This window comes from Salvelinus sp. IW2-2015, linkage group LG18 (genome assembly GCF_002910315.2).
Source record: "Salvelinus sp. IW2-2015 linkage group LG18, ASM291031v2, whole genome shotgun sequence".
Lineage (NCBI taxonomy): Eukaryota > Metazoa > Chordata > Actinopteri > Salmoniformes > Salmonidae > Salvelinus > Salvelinus sp. IW2-2015.
The window spans coordinates 26,949,111-26,970,345 of record NC_036858.1 but is presented as its reverse complement, the minus strand read 5'-3'; the positions used below and the strand labels follow the sequence as shown (position 1 = coordinate 26,970,345).

At 41.3% G+C, this 21,235-nt stretch overlaps 1 protein-coding gene across 1 annotated transcript; it reads left to right on the top strand.

The window, feature by feature from the left end:
- The first annotated feature begins 520 nt into the window (after positions 1 to 520).
- LOC111978333 (PDZ and LIM domain protein 1-like) lies at positions 521 to 18,141 on the top strand. The gene is made up of 7 exons (XM_024008340.3): positions 521 to 799; positions 3,721 to 3,872; positions 8,822 to 8,906; positions 9,838 to 10,025; positions 10,640 to 10,776; positions 12,124 to 12,238; positions 17,378 to 18,141. The coding sequence occupies exons 1-7, from the start codon at positions 707 to 709 to the stop codon at positions 17,562 to 17,564; spliced, it is 957 nt and encodes a 318-aa protein (XP_023864108.1). The 5' UTR covers positions 521 to 706; the 3' UTR covers positions 17,565 to 18,141.
- The last annotated feature ends 3,094 nt before the right edge of the window (positions 18,142 to 21,235 follow it).

Sequence of the window (21,235 nt, the reverse complement as noted above, 5' to 3'; positions counted from 1 at the left end):
AGTCGATAGCGCGCCGGACCTCGGGCTAGAAGGTCGAGGGTTCGAGACCTGCTCCCTGCTGTTTCATTACAGTACTTTTGGCGCGGTTAGTGTGAGTATTCGAACACATCTACGGTTTCCATGTGTTTGATGCCATTCCATTTTCTCCGTTCGAGCAATCCTCAAATATCCCTAATATAAGTGTTCCAGTGTAACACTAAAGTCAAAAAGCAGCACGTGTACCAAGTTCCATGCTTTTATAAAAAAGTTAACATATCACCTTAAATTTGGCAGGTATTAGACTATATAATGATGTTCTCACATTGTTGATGACTTACAATGCAAAAGTCTAGAATAGGCCTACACTCACGGGGACATGTTTCAGTTTGTCGGCAGTAGTCTACTAAGTGGAGCGAATGGCAGGAATTCAAGTTTTGGGAGTGGCACATTCCACATCCTGTGAAATGGCTCAACCATAAATGGTAAACTTGCATAGTGTGACGACGTTATGGTGCATCCTTGAACAAACTGAGATCTGCACTTATCAGCGTGGAAACATCCAAAACTATTCGCTCAGCTTTGCCACAGTAACCGCCCCTTTCCCTCTAGCTACAAAGTAGCCTCCTCGAAGTTTGTTAATTTTGATAATAAATGTCATATCTGGCAGGACAGGCTGTCTAAGAATTGTTATTTTTTAAGTCGGTTTCGGCCAGTTTGGAAGTAAACTATGCCTCTACGAGTTGTCGTGCAAGGTCCTGGACCTTGGGGATTCCGTCTAGTTGGTGGGAAGGATTTTGAACAACCCTTGACTATCTCTCGGGTAAGTGTTTCAGAGAATCTGTCACTTTTGTTACAATGTAACTTCATCTGGCCTTGTCCGGTGGCGCATAAACATACATTTTGCGGTTAAATTCTCATGTACCGAAAAATATATATAATTTGAAGGTGTTTCCATCACATTTAACTCTACTGATGTTTTTTTTCTCCACATGTTTTTGTTATTGAATCATATAGCGAGTTTTTTGCCAAGTGCGCTCTAGACAACAGTCCTATCTGCAAACTGTTGGTTAGAGCGCACGAATAGACTACATGCATAATGAGAGTATTATTATGGACTAAAGAGCGAGATTAATGTTATTTGTCAAACGGCAGCTAAGCATTGATTATCATGTAACCAGAATAAGACCCTCAATATTTATTGGAAAGGAGCATCAAGCTCACCACCCTGTGAAGTTAATCATTTATTTAGTCTGTAGCTTAATATACTCCATGCTTTCCCGAAGAGTCGTAGTGGGAGGACCACATGTCATCCCGTGATTGAAAATGTACTTCAATATGATGGTTATTATATCAAAATTTGCACATAAAAACATTTCCACCGACATCTCTGTCATAATAATTTTACCAACACAAAAAGATACTACCTTGTCCATTTTGTTTTGTTGATATTTGGAAAGTTCATCGAAAAATGTTCTGTTTCCATCGGGCCTGTCATGACATGTTTTTATCCAACATAAAAAGGTTGGATGGAAACCTGGTTACTGAACGTAATGCACATATATGAAATCATACCAAATTTGGACTAGATAATGCTAAATAAGGTTGGAATGTTAAATAAATAATACAATACTAATTAGTTACTTGAAATTGCACTGCGGATGTATTAGACTGCAGAATTTCATTTCTGGAACACTTTATTTCACTGTACACCCTTACCTATGGATTGTGGATGAATGAAATGTGGTATCACTCTACTCAGTGACACCCACAGAACATAACTTTAATAGGTTTTACATAAATAGTAGCGTTGTAGCTCATACTTTGACTGTGGGAAATTACCTCACTGTCCAGCCTATTGTGCATATTGACATTCATATTGAAATGTACAGCCTTAACCTATGGATTGTCTACTCTGACACCCACACAACAACTGTGGTTGTTCTGAACAACAAAGAGCAAGACATCACACCCCTTGAGACTTCAGTGTTTCTCCTAGATTTTCATAGCACTGAACTGCTCTGTCTTCCCCAACCTAAATAATATTTGGGTGGCAGGTAGTCTAGCAGTTAAGGTTGCTGGTTCGAATCCCTGGGCAGACGAGGTGATACATCTGCCACTGTGCCATTGAGCAAGGTACTTAATCCTCATTGATCATGTAAATCACTCTCTGATAAATGACTAAAATGTCAATATTTGTCCTCAACGCTTAGCACACATGGTTGTCTCAGAAGTACATATTGACGAAACACTGGCAAGGTGTATTGAGGGTTTAAGTATAAAGGACATGAACCCTTTGAAGTGTTGTAGATGTAACCAAATGAACGACAGCTATGCAAACTCTTATCTTCGACCACAAACAATATGTTTAGGTGTGTTCAGGTTTGGGGAGTAACTGATTACAAAAAAGTATGATTTAATCGTTAATTTACCAGCAAAACATATTGTAATCAGATTATTGATACTTCTGAACATTTTTGATTTATTGGATTATTTTTGAATTCTGAAAGAATTTTGCAGAAAAATAGTTAGACTGAAAACAGTTAGACTGAAGGTACTAACGTAATACTGCCGATTCACAGTTAACTATCAGCCTCTCAATAAACGGTCATGTTTACACACACAGCAGGATGCTGCTGGAAACCGACTGCTGTCCAGTCTTCTCCTTGGAGACCGAGCTAAAGCCAAGTTAGTGAGTCAGGATTAGGTAACAGGTTAGGGACATGGTTGATGAGTTAGTTACGGATGGGTGGAATACCATAATTTGATGCAGGAAGTTTTTGTTGAGAAGGTTGAAGATAATATCTAGGAGAACACCTCTATCAGAGATATTAAGAACACTGCACATAGAAATTAGATAGGCAGTGTCATTGTGATTTAGATGTCATCATTGTTTTCACACTATGACACCTTTCTGTTTTCTCAATGACATTCAATTCAGTATTGAAAAAATAGCCCAAATGTAATTTTTGTTCTACCTGAGCAAGCAAGTCTGGCCACAAATCAGTCCACTATGATGACGCACAGGTTGACGTTTATTGGGATGAGTCTTGTTCTTGAGGCAGAACTGGGCGATTTCCACCAGATAGGTCAGTTGGAAAGTCAAAATTGGCTAAATAAAAAAAGCTTTTTGGTATCATTCTAAGGTTATGCGTTAGGGTTAGCAGTGGGGTTAGGTTTAAAAGCAGATTTTATGACTTTGTGGCTGTTCCAGCTAGTGACCACTGCAGAGCTGCCTCCAGAACAAGATTCATGACGAAAAACGCCAAAACCAAACACGTTTGATGGATTCTTTTTGTCGTCTTCAAATGCCTTTTATAGGAAAAGTAATGCAAATGTAACTGAAAGTAATCAGATTACGTTACTGAGTTTGGGTAATACAAAAGTAACATTTCTGATTACTATTTTGGACAGGAAACTAGTAACGGATTACATTTAGAAAATAACCTAACCTACCCAACCATGGGTGTGTTTGTGAAACAGATTCTTGCTATTTCTTAAATTTCTCAAAGACATCCTTTTGAACTCTTAGTCACCATCATACTTATCATGTGTTACAAATTCTTTCTGACAACAACTGAGACTGCACCCATGTTTACCACATAACAACCTGCCACGGGACACACAAGTTTTGCCAAAGGATCCTTGTCCTCCTGAAATGTCATAGATTAATCCCAGATTACTCAGTTTCCAAATTTGCTAAGTATGTTGATGCTGATGATTATGATGTACTGTATGTTTCAGGTCACTCATGGCAGTAGGGCTGCACAGGCCAATCTGTGTATCGGGGATCAGATCCTGGCCATAGATGGAGAGCCCACTGAGAAAATGACTCACCTGCAGGCACAGAACAAGATCAAGGGCTGCTTAGAGGAAATGGTTCTTTCTATTGACAGGTAGGGAGTTGCATGGACGTGTTGCAGTTTTCCATAGACTCAGATGAGTTTAAAAAGCACTGAGTCATGGACCAACTCAGCAAAAGTACAGAATCTTTTACACCTGYTGTGGTTATATGTAAGGGATACAGATTTGTGTGGTTCAAATTGTTAAAGGGGGAAGGAGGGTCCATCTTGGATTTGTTTAGGTCTGAGATTAAATGTTGATGTACCAAATTCATGTATGTGTTTAAGCAATAAGGCATGAGAACCCGGGGATTATCGCGTGATAACTAACACCTAAGGGCTGTTCTTAAGCCCGAGGCGAAAGCGGGAAACAGCCGTTAGGAAATCAAATCACATTTTATTGGTCACATGCAGATGTTATTTCTGGTGTAGCGAAATGCTTGGGCTTCTAGCTCCGACAGTGCAGTAATATCTAACAAGTAATGAATCTAACAAATTACACAACATATACCCAATACACACAAATCTAAGTAGGAATGATTTAAGACTATATACAGATATAGACGAGCGATGTCAGAGCGGAACGGACTAAGATACAGTAGAATAGTATAGAATACAGTATATACATATGAGATGAGTAATGCCAGATATGTGAACATTATTAAAGTGACTAGTGTTCCAATCCTTAAAGTGGCCAGTGATTTCTAGTCTATGCCTATAGGCAGCAGCCTCTAATGTGCTAGTGATGGCCTTGAGATAGAAGTTGTTTTTCAGTCAATTGGGCCGAGCTTTGATGCACCTGTACTGACGTCACATTCTGGATGATAGCGGGTTGAACAGGCAGTGGCTCGGGTGGTTGATGTCCTTGATAATCTTTTTTGGCCTTCCTGTGACATCAGGTGCTGTAGGTGTCCTGGAGGGCGGGTAGTTTGCCCCCGGTAATGCGTTGGGCAGACCGTACCATCCTCTGGAGAGCCTTGTGGTTGCGGGCGGTGCAGTTGCCGTACCAGGCGGTGATACAGCCCGACAGGATGCTTTCAATTGTGCATCTGTAAAAGTTTGAGCGTTTTCGTTGACAAGCAAAATTTCTTTAGCCTCCTGAGGTTGAAGAGGCTCTGTTGCGCCTTCTTCACCACACTGTCTGTGTGGGTGGTCCATTTCAGTTTGTCAGTGATGTGTACGCCGAGGAACTTGAAGCTTTCCACCTTCTCCACTGCGGTTTTGTTTATGTAGATAGGGGGGTGCACCCTCTGTTTCCTGAAGTCCACAATCATCTCCTTTTGTTTTGTTGACGTTGAGTGAGAGGTTGTTTTCCAGGCACCACACTCCCAGAGCCCTCACCTCATCCCCGTAGGCTGTCTCATCGTTTGTAATCAACCCTACTACTGTTGTCATCTGCAAACTTGATTGAGTTGGAGGCATGCTTGGCCACGCAGTCATGGGTGAACAGGGAGTACAGGAGGGGGCTGAGCATGCAGCCTTGTTGGGGCCCCAGTGTTGAAGATCAGCGGAGTGGAGGTGATGTTTCCTACCTTCACCACCTGGTGGCGGCCCGTCAGGAAGTCCAGGACCGAGTTACACAGGGCGGGGTTCAGACCCAGGCCTCGAGCTTAATGATGAGCTTGGAGGGTACTATGGTGTTGAATGCGGAGTTCTGGTCAATAAATAGCATTCTTACATAGGTATTCCTCTTGTCCAGATTGGTTAGGGCAGTGTGCAGAGTGATGGCGTCTGTGGATCTATTGAGGCGGTAAGCAAATTGAAGTAGGTCTAGGGTGGCAGGTAAGGTAGAGGTGATATGATCCTTGACTAGTCTCAAAGCATTTCATGATGACAGTGGTGAGTGCTACGGGGGCAGTAGTCATTAAATTCAGTTACCTTTGCCTTCTTGGGTACAGGAACAATGGTGGCCATCTTGAAGCATGTGGGGACAGCAGACTGGGATAGGGAGAGATTGAATATGCCCGTAACACACCAGCCAGCTGGTCTGCGCATGCTCTGAGGACGCGGATAGGGATGCCGTCTGGGCCGGCAGCCCTGCGAGGGTTATCGCGTATAAATGTTTTACTCACGTCGGCTACGGAGAAGGAGAGCCCCCAGTCCTTGGTAGCGGGCTGTGTTGGTGGCACTGTGTTATCCTCAAAGTGGGCGAAGAATGTGTTTAGCCTGTCCGTAAGCAAGACGTCGGGCTTGGCGTCGTGGCTGGTTTTCCTTTTGTAGTCGGTGATTGTCTGTACTCCCTGCCACATACGTCGCGCGTCTGAGCTGTTGAATTGCGACTTCACTTTATCTCTGTACTGACGTTTAGTTTGTTTGATTGCATGAATAACTACACTGTTTATGTTCTTCCATATTCCCAGTCACCTTGCCATGGTTAAATGCGGTGTTTCGCGCTTTCAGTTTTGCGCGAATGCTACCATCTATCCACGGTTTCTGGTTAGGGTAGGTTTTAATAGTCACAGTGGGTACTAAATCTCCTAAACACTTCCTTATAACGTCAGTCACTGTATCCGTGTATGCGTCTAGATTACCCCGGAACATATCCCAGTCCACGTGATCAAAACAATCCTGAAGTGTGGATTCCGATAGGTCCGACCAGTATTGAATAGTTCTTAGCACGGGTACTTCATGTTTGAGTTTCGGCCTAATAGGAAGGGATGAGCAAGATGGAGTTGTGGTCAAATTTGCCGAAAGGAGGGTGGGGGAGGGCCTTGTAAGCATTTGGGAAGTTTGAATAGCAATGGTCACGAGTCTTAGCAGCACGAGTAGTACAGTCGATCTGTTGGTAGAACTTCGGCAGCCTAGTCCTCAAATTTGCTTAGTTAAAATCCCCAGCTACAATAAATGCAGCCTCCTGATATGTGGTTTCCAGTTTGCATAAAGTCCACTGAAGTTCTTTGAGGGCTGTCGTGGTATCGGCTTGAGGGGGGGGATGTAAACGGCCGTGGCAATGACAGAGGAGAATTCTCTTGGGCGATAATATGGTCAGCATTCGATTGTGAGGTGTTCTAGGTTGGGTGAACGAAAGGACTTGAGTTCCTGTATGTTCCTAGAATTACACCATGAGTCGTTAATTATGAAACATGCCCTTCTGCTTCCCGGAGAGATATTTATTCCTGTCTGCGAGATGTACCGAGAATCCTGCTGGCTTTACCGACTCCGACAGAGTATCCCGAGAGAGCCATGTTTCCGTGAAACAAAGTATCTTACAGGCCCCGATGTCTCTCTGGAATTATATTCTTGCTCTAAGCTCATCAACTTTGTTATCCAAAGACTGAACATTAGCAAGGAATCTACTCGGAAGCGGTGGGTGGTGTGCGCTGAACCAGCAGGCCACCTCAAGTGCCTCTCCTCCGCTGGCTATTTTTTGGGGGGGTTGGCCTCTGGAATAAGTTACATTTCTCTGGGGAGAGTGAACAAAGTATCTTCTCCAGGGAAGTCATATTCCTTGTAGTAATGCTGGTAGTTCTGGTGAGTTACCGTTGCTCTAATATCCAATAGTTCTTCCCGGCTGTATGTAATGACACAAAACATTTCCTGAGATAATAATGTGAAATATAGTACATAAAAAAAACAAAATACTGCAAAGATTCCTAAATGATAGTTGTGATGCTGCCATCTCCGTCTGCACTATCTTCCTGGAGGGAGTCACACGATAATTCCCACGTTATCATGCCTTTATAGATGGGTTGGTTGTTTAGCAACAAAACTGATGTGGGCGCTACTATGGGGCAAAACAGACTGGGTTGGCTTAGATTGTTGACAACATGTTAGTTATATTTCGTCTCCAATGTTTATTGAAAACATATACATTTGCACAATGAGCATCGTCTCTCAAATACATCATTACAGTTGTTGGTTAGCTAACTAGCAAATAAAATACTTTTTTTGGCCATATTAGCATTGACATGAAATTAGTCAAAACACCTCAAAACAAGACATGCTATAAAGAACAAGATGAAACGTGCTGAAATGAGCCACTGGCGATTCCCCACATCAGTTTCTTGGCATTTTTGCTTGCAATCTGGCCATCCAGAATCACAACATGCTGACATCTGCCCCATGGAAACGCACACATCGTTTTCATGACTTGTCAGCTAACCCATCTATTGCTTTTCTAAAACGGTTGCCAACATAATAAAAAAACATGTTTTCATTAGCATTATTTGAATGAGTACATTTGTTTTATTTTCCCTTCCACCAGTTGTTCATTCTATTAATTCCACATTGCTATGCTAAACAAATCATTGGCATGTAGCTAGCTAGTAGAGGTTCAATGATGGCAGACAAGAACTTAAATGATTTATTAAATCTTTAATTATAAATGGGCAACAACCAGCTGATCAATAAAATATTTATGGAGGATAGCTAAACTAACATTACTTCTCCTTTGCTTGCTAGCCAGCCAACTAAAGCTAACACAATCGCATTAAGCAGCTGAAATGATAGCAAAGTATGTGCGTTTTATTTTCTTCTTACCTTCATTTCCATTATAATGATCCCGAGAAATACATTTGCCAGGATCAGAGAAGCTGCCAGTCTCGTCACGTTCATGTGCATACAGATTGCAAATAAAACCTGAAACATGTTGGATAGGCACACAGCGAGGATTATAGTAACCCCCGCTGTACCAAACAAAATACTAGGCAAGAAACATGGGGAAATAATGTCAAGATGCTTTTTTTTCTGGGGGAGTTGATACTTGAAATATAATTATGGTATCATTGCATTTGGAGTTAATTATGGTTAATAACCAACGGCTATCAACGAAACTTAGTTTTATAGCATGGCATAACTCTGTTGTGCAGTGGTGCTTTCTCAAAATAGGTTATTTAGATGGTTGTTGTCCCATCAACACGTTTGAGGACTGCTCCGTACTCATTTTTATTATATTTTGGATATCTCTATTCATTGCAAGTCTGAGTTGTTAGTGTATTGTTAGTGTTGTATGTCTGAATATTGTTTATTGCAAGTCTGAATACTGTGTTTGACTGTCTTTTTAGATCCGAATCGAAAATGTGGTCACCGCTCTCTTCTGAGGAAGGAAAGACCAACTCTTACAAGATGAATCTTGCATCTGAGCCGCAGGTATGTCTGCCTTACATCCTACTTCACTCTGACCAAAGATAGCATTAGGAAATTAGGCATTAAGTTGACTTATGGGTATGTCCCTGTCATTGTTTACTTCTCAACAGATTATTTCCTAGGAGACCATAGTTTTATCAGCCAAGTTCTGATGCAAGACTCAGTTCCTGCTTACTGAATGGAAAATTGAGACCAAAGTGTGAATTAATGTAGGAAGCATGTGCTTTGTCAGTCCTCCACAGCTTTCAGGGATGTCACAAACCTAGTGTGTTTTGGTCACAGAATACATAGAAAAATGTTTTACGCATACGAGCTGTTTTTAGATGTTTCACTTGGTTATTTTTGTTACTTAATGAATCCAACAAATGACCTGGGGTGAGTTTCCAGAAAGCTAATGGGCCACTTTATTTCTCTCTTTATTGACAACCCAGCCACACACCCCTGAGATGTGCGAGAGTAATGATGTGTGAGTGAATTAGCAAAACATGGCAAATAAAGCACTAGTGTGCTTACAAAGCTTTCGGGTAACTCGCCTCTCTAAATAATTTCATTGGATAAGCAGTGTGATGCATTTATTTGTTGTGTGTGACAAATTGCCATTTTTTGTTATGTCTTTGTGAAAATATCCATGGAGCATATTTTATAGATTTAGATTATAGATTTGAAGGTATTTTGTGTTTTCACTAACTGCGTACAGTAATGGTGTGCTTGCATGTCACCGTATTTTGTCAAGGGGGGCCCCTTGTTTACCGCTATTATGATAATGAGGGGCACCCAAATAACCTTTTGACAATGCTATTCTTTACCTCTAATATCCACAAATTACTCAAGTAACTGTCATACTATTTCTATCAAGGCATGTGTGTTATATGGCATTGAAAGTTATATTTAGAATATAATACTTTTTTTCTGTATCCCTGGCTACAACTTGCAGGAGGTGAAATGCATAGGTTCCGCCCACAACAGGAGCGCCCTGCCATTCGCTGGGTTCGGCCCCAAGGTGGTAACCAATCAGTACAACAACCCTGCCGGTCTGTACTCCTCAGAGAATATCAAGGACTTCAACGCGACCGTGGATGACGTGAAAACCATCAGCACTGCTGCTAACGAACCCAGCACCATGTAAGGATCTATCCCAGCTGGTTGTAATAACGTCAATTGTATTTGTCGCATGCTTCGTAAACAACTGGTGTAGACTCACAGTGAAATGCTTACATATGGGCTCTTCCCAACAATGCAGAGAAGGAAAAAAAGAGAACACCAGCAATGAATACACAATGAGTAAAGATAACTTGGCTATATACACGGGGTACCATTACAGAGTCAATGTGCAGGGGTATGAGGTAGTTGAGGTAGATATGTAGGTAGGGATAAAGTGACTAGGCAACGGGATAGATAATAAACCGTAACAGCAACGTATGTGATGAGTCAAAAGAGATTAGTGCGAAAAGGGTCAATGCAGATATTTCGGGGAGCTATTGGTTTTACCCGCTGGGTATTGTTTTTCAAGTCACGATGTGTCTTACTGTAGCAGAATGTACTGCATTTTCACTTGTTAAGTACTTACAATATGTGTTAAAGTAAGTCAAACTCAACTTCAGCTGTGGCTCAAGGAAACATAGCGATGTGTGAGGCCCCATCACCATCATTTGTTTGTCCTTGATTTGACTACGCCTGTGTACTATTGGACTCATTGTATGTAAACTAGTATTGATTGTGGTAATTTTGTTTTTCAGCCCAGATCCCTCCGGTATTCTGCCACCAATAGTTGCAGACTCTGAGGTCTACAAAATGCTGCAGGAAAACCATGAGGCTGATGAGCCTCCTCGACAGTCAGCTTCATTCAAAGTGCTGCAGGATATTCTGGAGTCCGGTACTTATTCACACACATATGCAGCTGATATTTACACTGAGTGTACAAAACATTAAGGACACCTGCTCTTTCCATGAATCCAGTTGAAAGCTATGATCCCTTATTGATGTCACTTAAATCCACCAATCAGTGTAGATGAAGGGGAGAAGACAGGTTAAAGAAGGATTTTTAAGCCTTGAAACATTGGATAGTTTGTGTGCCATTCAGAGAGGGTGAATGGGCAAGACAAAATATTTAAGTGCCTTTAAACAAGGTATGGTAGTAGGTGCCAGGCGCACCATTTTGCACCAAGAATTGCAACACTGGTGGATTTTTCACTCAACAGTTTCCTGTGTGTATCAAGCATGGTCCACCACCCACAGGACATCCAGCCAACTTGACACAACTGTGGGAAGCATTGGAGTCAACATGGTCCGGCATCCCAGTGGAACGCTTTCGATGCCTTGTCGAGTCCATACCCAAACAAGTTGAGGTTGTTCTGAAGGAAAAGGGGGGAGGTGCAAATTAATATTAAGGTGTCCTTAATGTTTTGTATACTCAGTGTATACTGTGCATTTGGAAAGTATTCAGACCCCTTGACTTTTTCCACATTTGGTTACGTTACAGCCTTATTCTAAAATGGGTTAAAAAGTCCCCCCCTAATCAATCATTGCACAATACCCCATAATGAAAAAAAAAAACTTAAATCACATAAGTATTCAGACCCTTTACTCAGGAGTTTGTTGAAGCACCTTTGGCAGCGAATACAGCCTCAAGTCTTCTTGGGTATAACGCTACAAGCTTGTCACACCTGTATTTGGAGAGTATCTCCCATTTTCTCTGCAGATCCTCTCAAGCTCTGTCAGGTTGGATGGGGAGCGTCGCTACACAGCTATTTTCAGGTCTCTCCAGAGATGTTTGATCTGGTTCAAGTCCAGGCTCTGGCTGGGCCACTCAAGGACATTCAGAGACTTGTTCTGAAGCCACTCCTGCATTGTCTTGGCTGTGTGCTTAGGGTTGTTGTCCTGTTGGAATGTGAACCTTGCCCCAATCTGAGGTCCTGAGCACTTTGGAGCAGGTTGTCAAGGATCTGTCATTACTTTGCTTTGTTCATCCCCATAGCATGATGCTGCCACCACCACCATGCTGCACCGTAGGGATAGTATTGGCCAGGTGATGAGCGGTGCCTGGTTTCCTCCAGATGTGATGCTTGGCATTCAGGCCAAAGAGTTCCATCTTGGTTTCATCAGACCAGAGAATCTTTTTTCTTAAAGATCCTTTGTCATATTAAACAGGGTTTTCCAAATATTTAATGGCAGTGTTGTGGCTTAACAAAACATGATAACGTGTGTCTCCTCTTGATTGCAGATCCTGATAAGAGCTCTGGTTTTAAGAGTGTGAAAGCGCCTGCCACAAAAATTGGCTCAACAGTGAGAAATGCAGACAAGTTACCAATCTGTGACAAATGTGGATCAGGGATTGTGTAAGTACAGCATATGATTAGTCAAACAATCGTGATCTCATGATAATGTTGTAAACTTTTCATTTTGCTCACAGTGATTTGACGAGGAGATCAAAGATCAGCACTCCTACTCGAAGATGCTTTATGAACACAGGCCCTGGGCTCTATTTTCGGCTGGCGTTAAGCCAGCACAATTGTCAAACACAGGCTCCTTTGCAATTTCGTCCTGTTAAAGCCGGCGCTCTTCTAGTTTCAAACGCTAGCGCCAGGATTGGTAATTTACCTGTGTTACATACTTGCGCTGTGGTGGGTATATCTGAGGTGTGTCCTTAAAAACATGCGCCAAAGTGCCAATTTCAGTATGCACTGGTGGGATATTTAAGACCAACTGAAAGCTGATCTTAACGGTAACGCAATTGGTTATTGCATGGATTTTGACAGAGGAAGCGCGGCCTATCCAGCAGCGATGCATAATGCACATGGAACAAGAGAGATTTAGTGCCCGTAAACCTCGTATTTAGAAACATGACTGTTTAGTCCCCATTTCATTGGATTAAAAAACAAGCAAAGCCTCCTCTCTTCTCAAGAAGTGCTGTTGCCCAATGCATTCACCAAGACGGTTGATAATGGGTTTGGCTTGTGAGACCGCTTTGAAATCAATCTTAATCATCAACGCTTTATTAAAAGCTCAAGTTTGGCAGCAGCAAAACAGTGAGTGGACATCCCTGGTGACACTCGAATTTAGAAACATTTAAGTTATTTTCCTGTAGGTAAGGATGGTAGGCTACACTTACGCTACTTTAATGAAGGCTGATTCAAGCCAATTTCAATGTTGACTGTCAACACCAAACAAACACTGGATGATTATTTTATTTTTTTACTGTTGCTATCACTCGTTAATGTAGCCTATGCTATTTAATGAACTGTAGTATCATCCACAGTGGACTAGGACAAGAATATTCCATGCTCCCAGCAGAATTGGAGTTGATGACAGTGCAAAGGCTGTCAATAACCTACAGAACTTGAGACGAACGCATGCAGTATTAAGCCATGGAGTGCCTTGATTGGCCAGTGGGTGGCCAAGCCCTTGTCACACCTACAACTTGTTTATTCATCAAAACCCAGCACTTTCACTCTAGCTATTGCGCTTCTAATACCGGCTGTGAAAATAGCTAAAATATTTCTGACACACCCCCGGACCTATAGCGCTACCACCAGTACTTAGACCGACAGTGCTTAGATTTACCATTGTTAGGTTTGTTAAAATAGAGCCCCCTGTCTCATAGGCTGCGTTTACACAGGCAGCCCAATTCCGATTTATTGGCATGTCTGATATTTTCCCCCCCCAAACGTGTAAACAGCAAAAACCACATGGAATCTGATCTTTTGAGTTCTGATTTATTCCACATTCATATGTGGTTCTCAATCCTGATGCAATTCCAACGTTTCATATGCTACCTCAATCTGAATGCTCAGATCTGATTTTTTTTGTTGTTGCTCTGAAGTGGCTTTTTTGCACATGACCTGCCGTTAATAGGGATACCCCCTTTTTTAAATTTTTGCCTAAAATGACATACCCAAATCTAACTGCCTGTAGCTCAGGCCCAGAAGCAAGGATATGCATATTCTTGGTGACATTTGAAAGGAAACACTTTGAAGTTTGTGGAAATGTGAATTGAATGTAGGAGAATATAACACAGTAGATCTGGTAGAAGAAAATACAAAGAAAAAAAATGTTCTACCACCATCTTTGAAATGCAACAGAAATGTCCCACTTCCAGCCATCACTCTGGTTGTAATTCTGATTGTGTCCACAAGATGGCATCAGTGTATGTGCAAAGTTTCAGACGGATAACTTGAAGTATGAGCGAACTATATGACATTTAGTGTGAAGTCACCCAGGTATATTTGGGCAAATCGTGAAGGAGACATTTTTCTCCATATTACGTTTTTCTGCAAGAATATCGTCAAATCTGTGTACTTGGACTTTGATTTAGCTTTTTCAGTATTAGTGGCCATATTATAAGTTCAACATTTGCAAAACAACCAGTTTTCATAAGTTCATAACTAATGTTTGTCTAAAAGGAAAAGGCTTGCTGTTGCACAAGGTTAGCAGCTACATTTTGCAACAGATACGGGGTTTCCCGATACTCCCGTAAAGCCCAGCTCATTGGCTATCTAGTTAGCTTTGTTTGACCCCGATTGGTGCTTATTTGACAAAGTTAGTCAATCAAGTGAAGACTGCCCGTGTCATCGGCGTGCCATGAAGGCTACGCTCTCTGACCAAATTTGATGTCCTATAGGATATACTACACCCATAATGATATAGTGAAGTTGGGTTACGTTCTAGGATCTCGGAGGAATACATACGAACGTGATTGGTTGAAACGTATGACAGCCCCCTAAAATGAAATATCTTAGTCTTATCGTTTTACTTTTTCCCTACTGGTAATTGTCTCCTCCTTGTGGTTTCTTCTAGAATGTCCCTTCAGAAGTGTTTTGTCATATGTAAATTCAATTGGCTGATATAGAGCCATGATGTGAGCATGCTGCCAACAGCTGTGTACTTGAGGGGTTGTTAACTCCTGGTTATGAAGTGTTAATTTAAGAGACGCTTAAAGGGTGCTAGGACATGCCTTCTGTGTGACCTTCAAGGTGGATTGGGTGACAAGATTAGGTGTTTTGTCTATCATGATCCAAGAAGGTGGAATGGTGTTAGTCACTGTGTGGTAGGGAAAAACTCCATCTCTGTTTCAATTTGTCTTACTATTTTGAGCTAAAAAAGGACATGCTTCTATGAACATGTTAATGTATTTTAGACCATTTGTGTGTCTTACATTTAGATATAACACCGAACCCAAACTGGCTGTGCGCATGGGCCAATGTGCATACATTTATTTTGTCCCCCCACACCAAACGCGATCACGACACGCAGGTTAAAATATCAAAACAAACTCTGAACCAATTACTTTAATTTGGGGATAGGTCAAAAAGCATTACACATTTAGTCAATTTAGCTAGCCTGTTTGGGATAGGGGGTGGTATTTTCACGTCCGGATGAAAAGCGTGCCCAAAGTAAACTGCCTGCTACTCAGGCCCAGAAGCTAGGATATGCATATAATTGGATTTGGATAGAAAACACTCTAAAGTTTCTAAAACTGTTAAAATTATGTCTGTGTATAACATAACTTATTTGGCAGGCGAAACCCCGAGGACAAACCATCCAGGAATTATTATTTTTGAGGTGACTAAGTTTTCAATTGCCTTTCTATGGGAATCTATATTTCTGAGGCATCTGGTTGCAGTTCCTAGGGCTTCCACTAGATGTCAACAGTCTTTAGAAATTAGTTGATGTTTTTCTTTTGAGTAATGAAGAAGTATGGCTGTTCAGAATGAGTGTCGAGTCTAGTGTACAGTTGTGTTTGGGTCGCACGACCTAGCGCTCGCTCCACTTTAATTTTATCCGCTATTGAACACGGTTTATTCCGTCTTAAATTTGATTGATTATATACGTTTTAAAATACCTAAAGTTGTATTAGGAAAGTTGTTTGAAATGTTTGGACCAAGATTACAGGTAACTTATTAGATAATGTGTACTCATGTTGGGCGAGTTGGAACCGGTGTTTTTCTGAATCAAACGCTCCAAATAATTGGACATTTTGGGGATATAACGACGGAATTAATCGAACAAAAGGACCATTTGTAATGTTTATGGGACATATTGGAGTGCCAACAGGAGAAGATCTTCAAAGGTAAGGCATGAATTATATCGTTATTTCTGAGTTTTGTGTCGCGCCTGGTGGGTTGAAATATGATTGTCATGTGTTTGTTTGATGGGGTGCTGTCCTCACATAATAGCATGGTTTGCTTTCGCCGTAAAGCCTTTTTGAAATCTTACACGGTGGCTGGATTAACAAGAAGTTAAGCTGTATTTTGGTGTATTGCACTTGTTATTTTATGAAATATTTCGAATAATTTATGAATTTCGTGCTTTCACCGGATGTTGTCGAAATGTTCCGCTAGCGGAACCCCCTAGCCGTAAAAGGCTAGCTAGCTAGCTTGCACTTGCTAGCTAATTTGTCCTATTCAGCTAGCTTGCTGTTGCTAGCTCATTTGTCCTGGGATATAAACATTGAGTTGTTATTTTACCTGAAATGCACAAGGGCCTCTACTCCGACAATTCATCCACACATAAAACGGTCAACCGAATCGTTTCTAGTCATCTCTCCTCCTAGGCTTTTTCTTCTCTTGACTTTATATTGCGATTGGCAACTTTCATAAATTAGGTGCATTACCGCCACTGACCTCGTTCGTCCTTCAGTCACCCACGTGGGTATAACCAATGAGGAGATGGCACGTGGGTGCCTGCTTCTATAAACCAGTGAGGAGATGGAAGAGGCAGGACTTGCAGCGCGTTCTGCATCACAAATAGAACTGACTTCTATTTTAGCCCTTGACAACGCAGACGCTCGTTGGCGCGCACGAGCAGTGTGGGTGCAATAATTGAATAATATAGATTTCTAAATTTATTTTACAACACTCACACACGCGACGCGAGCGGTGTAGTCAGCCTGTAACACTTCAAACCCTCTTCATAATGTATACCTCCTTATTCGCTATGCTAATGACCTGCATGGGCTTTAACTGCATTAAAACTGGGTGGTTCGAGCCCTGAATGCTGATTGGCTGACAGCCGTGGTATATCAGACCGTATACCACGGGTATGAAAACATTGTTTTTTACTGCTCTAATTACCTTGGTAACCAGTTTATAATAGCAATAAGGCACCTCAGCAGTTTGTGCTATATGGCCAATATACCACAACTAAGGGCTGTATACAGGCACTCCGCGTTGCGTCTTGCTTAAGAACTGCCCTTAGCTGTGGTATAGTATACTGGGTATATACCACACCCTCTTGTGCCTTATTGCTTAATTTTAAGACTTTGTTACATGGGGTATTATGCTGCCTTCTCATAATGCTTTATGAATGTTAGATATTTAGGTGCGCCTACGTCATACTTTTATAGAGCATGCTCATGAAGCATAACTGCGTAAATTATGAATTATTATGAAGAGGATTTTCATAAATTTTTACGGATTTTTTTGTGGATTTATTTGACTTAACCATTTAGTATGTGATCTCTTCTTTCCCATACACAGGGGGATGGTAGTCAAGTTACGGGACAAGTTCCGTCACCCCGAGTGCTACACCTGCTCAGATTGCAACCTCAACCTGAAACAGAAGGGACATTTTTTCGTGGAGGACCAGATCTACTGTGAGAAACACGCACGTGAGCGAGTGACGCCACCCGAAGGCTATGATGTGGTCACTGTCTTTCCCAAGTAGAGCTGCTCATTGAACACTGCCTCAAACTGCACATGACCTATTAGTGTCTCCAAGATGCCATGAAAACCATCCTAAGACATTCCAGCATTTAAAGATGGCGCATTTAAGCAATAAAGCACGAGGGGGTGTGGTATATGGCCAATATACCATGGCTAAGAGCTGTTCTAGGGCACGACGCAACGTGGCCATATTGGACATATACCACATACCCTCGTGCCTTATTGCTATTATAAACTGGTTACCAATGTAATTAGAGCAGTAAAAATAAATGTTTTGTCATATCCGTGGTATACGGTCTGATATACCACGGCTGTCAGCCAATCAGCATTCATGGCTCAAACCACCTAGTTTATAATCTAGACTGTAAAATGCTATGTTGTATTATGCCTGGATACTGTTACTTCCAGGCATGCAATGTTAACGAGGTTTGCTATTCGTCAAATAATAATTTGCACATGTGTATACATTTAGGAACCAAAACATGCTATGAATTGGTGTGGCATACATTGTTTTGTCTGAATTCAAGGAATCCAAAACATTTGCATTTTAATCAGTAGGCTAATGTTTTGGGTTTGTTTTCTCAAGCAGGCTGTGACCAAGGATATTTCAAGGAACATACAGTAGCTACTGACTGTACTTGGATTTGACTCATTCATAGTGGTTGGATCCAGGCTTCTGGTAGCCCTGCTTCTGGGTGGATTTTCTGAATGATAAACAAAACTCTTAATGTTTTGCTGAGCGCCATCTTTTCATAGTGAAAATGCTGCATTGGTCTTCCAAATTACTTTGCACCTATCAATGTAATTTTTATGACTGAATAAATATTTTTTCTCAAACCGTGAACATTTGTTTAGTTAGTTCATCATGTGTGCATAAATGTTGGGTTTTTAGGACAATGTTCTTCAGAGCTGACTTCATTATTGGTCAAATATTAGCTTATTTGATATGTACACTGCTCCTCTTAATTTCAATTTGCCAACAATATTTTGGGGACAATTTATTTATAAAACCTAAAAAAAATAAGCTACATTTAGAACTACTTCTGTTTTTATTGCATTTCCTAAAACTTGATGACTTTTATTATGAAAACACACATTGCATTGATAACAGTAACAGGTTGTCCAATTGGTCACTTATAACATCAGGCAACAGGACATTCATTCTATGATGTAAGTATGGTGATAGTCACAACAGGCTTGTGCCTTTGTCTCATGGGTTTTATAACAATCTAATAATGATGGATGGGATACAGGAATTAATTCAACCATTTATCTGAGCGCGCTCATCTCAACACCTACAACCCCCATGATGCTCTGCGGCACAACCTCAATACACCACATATCCCATCCTACTTCAACACCCACACCAGTAGATATCCGCTTTTTAGACCTGAAAGGCGATGGCCAGAGTTTACCCATGATGTTGCACAATGATTTAAGTCAAGTCATTGACTAAAACAAAGTATGATATATTTGGACTTGAAGGGACATCTGAACTGCCCACTTCATGTAAATCTGTGTGAATGTGGTGTCTTTTCCTATGATATACATTTTTTTTTTTTTATGTATACATTTTCAACCCAGATTTCGTTTCAGGACTGGATTTTATTTGAATGTTACCACCCCTCAGCATGGTATTGTTTATTAATGCACAAATATCATACCCCCAAGACATGCTAACCTCTCGCCATAACAATAACAGTAGTGGTTAGCATTTTTTTGGAGTGTGATATTTGTGCGTCTAACTTTCTCACTCATCATTATTCACGATTCATTCAGGATTATCTGTAATCATGGTGGTATCCACATTAATGTAGAAGTGTTTAGAAACATTTTATTCTTATTTACAATAAAGTTGCCATTGAGGGCTTCCACCATTTTAAAGTAGCCAACTGGGTGGGGATTCCTATGAGTTGGGAGCAATCAGCCAATAAAGAAAAAGAAAATGGACTACTTTAAAATGGAGATAGCCTTAATGGCGCTGCCCATGGTACAGATACAAAGATGAGTCCTCTATGTATCTCCAGAACCAGCTATAGAGCCAGCCGGCTAATCTTTTCAATACGGTGTAGTTAAAAAAACCCAGCAACAACAGATAACATTAGCTAGCTAGATAAGGTTAGCAAGATAGCTAGTTAGATAAGGTTGGCATGCTAGCTACACTGACAGCTGTCAGTGCCCTATTTGTTGATGTTTGTCAACTTGTCGTGGAAATTCCCACACCCAATTTGTGAATATGTATAAGTAGCCTTCGTCATTTTTCTGAGGTGGAACCTAAACGTGCATTTCATCTCTAGGACAGGAAATTACGTAGAAATAGTGGCGGCAACTTCTTCAGGGGGGGATCCTTTAAATTGTCCTCGTTATGAACAACAGTCCTGAGAAGGGGACTGTGAGCCCCTAGGTGACAACTACTGGGTCATGGTGTCACCCATCAACAGTTCTGGATCACTCACGGTTGATTCTGTCGGTACAGGGCAGACCTGATGTGCTGTACACCATTCACCTGTAGGAATGTGGGCATTTCTTGGGACACTAGCTGCGGTCCGATGTCGCTAACAAGGTGAAGTGGCGATCCGAATCAACTAAACACTTCCCCAAGCTTGGCAACCTCAGGCCACTGGTTATGAGCATCCATGACCACGAGAAATATTCTTTCTTCAAATGGACCTGCGATGTTGACGTGTATGAGTTACCGTGCCTCCTCCGGCCAATCTCACAGATAAAGGTACGTTCGAATCTTCTGACACGAGGAACAGGTGGAATGATTACTCTCCTCCCCCACAGCAGACAACTGGACTGTACTGACAGCTCAGTTATACTTGAAAGGTAAGGTTTCAGTTCCTGAGCATCCCCTGCTTTTCCTGATGAACTCAACTGCTGAGCCTCTTTAGTAGATAGTTCCATGGACACACTGACTTCAGTGGCTTTTGCCTAGGTCAGATTACTTTGTCAATAGTCTATTTTGTGTAGCTTCACTCCGTAGCACACATACAGTTGAAGTTGGAAGTTTACATACACTTAGGTTGGAGTCAATAAAACTTGTTTTTTAACCACTCCACAAATTTCTTGTTAACAAACTATAGTTTTGGCAAGTCGGTTAGGACATCTACTTTGTGCATGACACAAGTAATTTTCTCCAACAATTGTTTACAGACAGATTATTTCACTTATAATTCACTGTATCACAATTCCGGGGAGTCAGAAGTTTACATACACTAAGTTGACTGTCTTTAAACAGCTTGGAAAATTCCAGAAAATAATGTCATGGCTTTAGAAGCTTCTGATAGGCTAATTGACATAATTTGAGTCAATTGGAGGTGTACCTGTGGGTGTATTTCAAGGCCTACCTTCAAACTCAGTGCCTCTTTGCTTGACGTCATGGGAAAATCAAAAGAAACCAGCCAAGACCTAAGAAAAATTATTGTAGACCTCCACAAGTCTGGTTCATGTACAATTTGTACATTCTTGTACAAACAATAGTAAGCAAGTATAAACACCATGGGACCACGCAGCCGTCATACCACTCAGGAAGGTAACGCCTTCTGTCTCCTAGAGATGGTCGTACTTTAGTGCGAAAAATGCAAATCAATTCCAGAACAACATCAAAGGACCTTGTGAAGATCCTGGAGGAAACAGGTACAAAAGTATCTATATCCACAGTAAAATGAG